The following is a 4,540-nucleotide window of genomic DNA, read 5'->3' on the forward strand; positions in this document are numbered from 1 at the left end:
TAAAAAGTACTGAATCCCTGACCCTTCATTGGTTGTAGCGGTACAGACTTAATAAAAATTAATATATATGATTTTTTTCTAAGGTTCTAACAGTGTTGTAAACATATCACCGCACATTTTGGATCTCTTTCGTCAATATATATTTTTACACACTTTCGTGAAATTGTGTTATAAATATTTTTTTTTAACACTAAGACTCGATTATTTACTTTTTCTCAAAGTTATAATTATTTATACATGAAATTTGTATAGGAGTTAGGTACAAACAAAAGCCACCATTTAAGACCCCGAACTATACAGAAAATATTGATAATATATTTTATTTGTAATATTCAGATGTGTTTACTATTAACACTGACCGCTAGATGTAGCTATTTTGTTGGACAACATTATTAATTTTTCTTACTAAAACTTCATTTTATTATTTATTATTTATGTTTCAGATGGAGGTTTGCGCTACCGCCCTGACGGATATCATCCACGCGGTTCTCAATGGAGCTGATGGATGCCTCTTCACCTTTGGTCACTCTAAGCTAGGTTAGTATTTATATTTTTATTATTATTATAGTTATTAGACTTACCCTATCAATGTGAAAGTGGACGAAAACATTGCCAGACAAACAGAAAGGGTGATATGTATTGACCTTTTAACAATTCTGGATGTTATTAAGGTTTTTCGCTATCTGTCCCGATACCTGGTCGGGGTGGAATATCTTTTTGAGGAACCTTTTACTGCGTCCCTGGATATGTACACATCTATGTTTAGTTTGCCACATGGGTCCCTTATTATATTACTAACTCTTAAGTGTTACAACAAAAACGACAGTTTTTGACGAAGGATCAGAAGTCAATTGAGCAGGTGGAGGTCCTTCCTGGACATGTCGAACTTCCCCACCCCCTATCGGGCCTAGGGAGGGAGACGCCTACCTAGGGAGTGTTCAGTCGCCTATAGCCAATGAGGAATTAGATTTAAAAATAAGGTAACGCCCCAAAAGGGAATTGGGAGAAAAGGGACAGGACAACTAGACCAGGAAAAAGGGTATTGAAGAGGAAGACTTTACAAGAGAGGACCAGACTTGAGAGAGTAGAGAAGTACACGAAACACAGACAGAGACAGAAGCAAGAGAGGGCAAGATGCACTTCGGCCAGACGAAGTCCTAAGAACGGCTATGAGACCTGGGCGCCATCCCTTATGAACAAGATGACACTCACCTTACTACACGCACCACCCAAATCAACCAACTCAGCAGATATATATTAGGTAATAATGTGATAATCTATATTTTATGGCAAACTATTTATCTGAATCATTTTAATCATAGCAATAAATTCTAAATAAATACTTAGTCTCTTTATGTAGTTTATATAACCCATTACCACCCCTTATTATGTTATATAATTAATGATAACAATATAAAGGTAAATATTGTATATATATTATATTTTATAAATATAAAGGTATTTAATTGATAAACACACAAATAGCCTTTGGAAAAGAATCCAATTATAATAACAGTTTTATAGGACTCAATAAATTAATTAATTAAATTATTTTTGGATAATTGCCTTCAGCGATCATCCTGGCATCCCGAAGAGTACATAGCAAGGGCTATCCTTTTAGATGTTTACTCCAGCAACAATTAAAGTTCAAACATATTATTATAATTATTTACCCTATCAATGTGGTTTATGGCGCCATCTTTTCCACTTTTCGCTTCTCTAACTCGGTTTTTAGCATCAAGATACAATTTTGAATTATAGCCCATTACAAAGAGGATGAAATAATGATAATAACCATCACCCAGAGAAACAAACAAACAAATTCGGAAATATACATAACAAATAAAATAAAAACTTAGATCGAAGCATGAATAAATAGTTTTTGTTTATTTGCTGGCCTCCCCCGCTCCACCTACCATCTTCTTCTCATATATTCTACGGTCAACCATTAATATCTCATTTTATTTTTATATTCCTCTGAAGTACAGTTGTTATCTCGTTCTCTTTTTCAGCTGTAATGAAGGCCTCAAATTCAGGTCTAAACGTCGGCCAAATAAGTTTTGATCATTTGTGTACCTTTGTTGACCGCACCCTCGACTATCCTCATGTTAAGAAGTTTCATTTCAATTATATAAAATATGTCGAAGCTTTGCTAAGACACGTATTGGGTCAAATTTACTTAGTCCAATTTGTGGAGAAAAATTTAATATTTAGTAACAATCCTCTTTAGATTCCTAAAGAACAGAAAGTTTGTTCGGCCATTATTTTAGCATTTACCTGCAAGAGTAAAGTGAACTGCTCTATATAAGCGAATCACTGGCATCCACTCTTCCACCTTCACAACTTCAAGTTTTGAACGATCGCGTATCAAAATTATCTGGGTAATCAATTAGGATTTATCTAAAATCCATATTTACTTTCACTGTCACATACTTTCTCATTATCCGTTCTTATTTCTCCGACAGATTATTTCAAATAAATCACAACAGCGCTTATCCCTATTCCGTCAGTCTGCTGGTGTACCTCATGGTAGTATCCTTGGTCCTATCCTTTATACAGTTTTCACAGCTGACATCCCAACCCATCCTAACACCATCCTCACCACCTATGCCGATGATACATACCTATTGTCAGGGAACAATGATCCTCCCATTATATCCCAAACTCCCCAATCCCACATCACCACCCTTGAAGAATGGTGCCAAAATTGGAGGATTAAAATTCTCTCTAAATATTTTAAACAAAAGGATAACAATCAAACTATGTCTATGAAAAGAAAAAAATATTTATAATAATAATAAAATAAAAATAATCACTAAGTAACATTTGTATTTTTATATAAAATATTTATGACATTTACTTGGGATCGCTGAGCCCACTCTATGAGGTGGACATAGAACCAACTATATTTGACGTCATAGAAAAAATATCTAGAAATAATGTCAATGTTACAGTCAGTCAATTCAGAAACCCAAACATATATGATTTAATTAATATAGATACAGGATTAATTTTTAATTTCAGTTTTAAAAACCTTTTAACATGTGATCTACCAACAGAAGAAAACGCTTACCACAATGATGGTTTCATACATGACCGTCATTTAGACATAAACTAACAACACTGATTTACCTATTTACACTTTTTAAATTAATACATATTTTGCTGTTAAAAGAATTTTCATTATTTTTTTCGAAAAAAAAACCCATTGAATACTGTTTCATGAAAGCAGAAAATACACATTTGCCTAGAATCGATTTAAGTCGATTAGTCTTTCGAAATAAATATAACATCAGATTTCTTAAAATTTGTATCTTGCATTTACCTACATCGAAGTAATCTTATTATATTATATTTAAGTCAATTATTTAGATTCGATAATTTTGATTCATAAAAATTTTTGATGTTAATAAACTTCCAATTGAATGTAATTTATATTAAATTATCACATTATAGTACAACGTTTCGGGACCACTGTCCCATATTCATGTACTTTAAACAATTTGAATTTCATATAGAAAATCATATCACATCTTTACACTATTCTCACTTTTCTATTGCATTCTTCACTTCTCCTTAGCAAAGCCATTACTCTATATTTCTTGCTACCTCTTTGGATCTTATCTCATGTTCAGTGTGCTGTTTGGTTACCTCCCTGTTTTTTTAAAGTCCTGTTTTGTATTTGACATTAAACTTTTGACTTGTGATTTTTTTTTCTAAACCTGTTTATTTCTTCTGATTTTTATGTTTATATTTTGAGTCTATTTATAATGTCGGCGTAATGTGTATTTAATTGTTTAGTGTTAGTTTTGTAGTTTACTGTGTTTTGTATGTTTTTTGTTATATGTATGGCTTCCAGATATCTTCTGCTTTTTGTATTTTGTGCTGTATCTATTATTTTTGGGTTTTCAAATTTCAGATTTCAGATTTCAAACATTCAATTGGAAGTTTATTAACATCAAACATTTTTTATGAATCAAAATTATCGAATCTAAATAATTGATTATATTTTTGTGAAGATCACTTTGATGTAAGTATAATGCAAGATACAAATTTTAAGAAATCTGATGTTATATTTATTTCGAAAGACTACTTAATCGATTCTAGGCAAATGTGTACTTTCTGCATTTATGAAACAGTATTCAAAGGTTGTTTTTGAGAAAAATTATGAAAATTCGTTTAACAGCAAAATATAAAATAATTTAAAAAGTGTGAATAGCTAAATCAGTGTTGTTAGTTTATATCTAAATGACGGTCACGTAGTAACCCTTCTTTGGGACTAGGCGTTTTCTTCTGTTGGCACATGACGATTAAAAATCTTAGTTTTTTAAAACTGAAATTAAAAATTAGTCTTGAATGTTTATTAATTAAATCATATATGTTTGGGTTTCTGAATTGACTGACTAATATTAACATTATTTCAAAATATTTTTTCTATGACGTCAAATATAGTTTGCCCTATGTCCCCCTCATTAAGTGGGCTCAAGAATCCTCAGGTAAATATTATAAATATTGTATATAAAAATACAAATGTGACTTT

The 4,540-nt window shown here is 31.5% G+C and overlaps 1 protein-coding gene across 1 annotated transcript in view; it reads left to right on the forward strand.

Annotated features, from left to right (window-relative positions):
• Window positions 1–443: 443 nt before the first annotated feature.
• The window catches only part of LOC106679270 (kinesin-like protein CG14535), a gene marked incomplete at its 5' end in the record, with an annotated part of 43,365 nt that continues 39,268 nt past the window's right edge, over window positions 444–4,540 (forward strand). The window contains 1 exon segment of the mRNA XM_067048187.1: window positions 444–537. Coding sequence (XP_066904288.1) covers window positions 444–537 — 94 coding nt within the window.

Source organism: Halyomorpha halys, unplaced genomic scaffold (assembly GCF_000696795.3).
Source record: "Halyomorpha halys isolate HHAL.00 unplaced genomic scaffold, Hhal_1.1 Scaffold189.1, whole genome shotgun sequence".
Classification (NCBI taxonomy): Eukaryota; Metazoa; Arthropoda; class Insecta; order Hemiptera; family Pentatomidae; genus Halyomorpha; species Halyomorpha halys.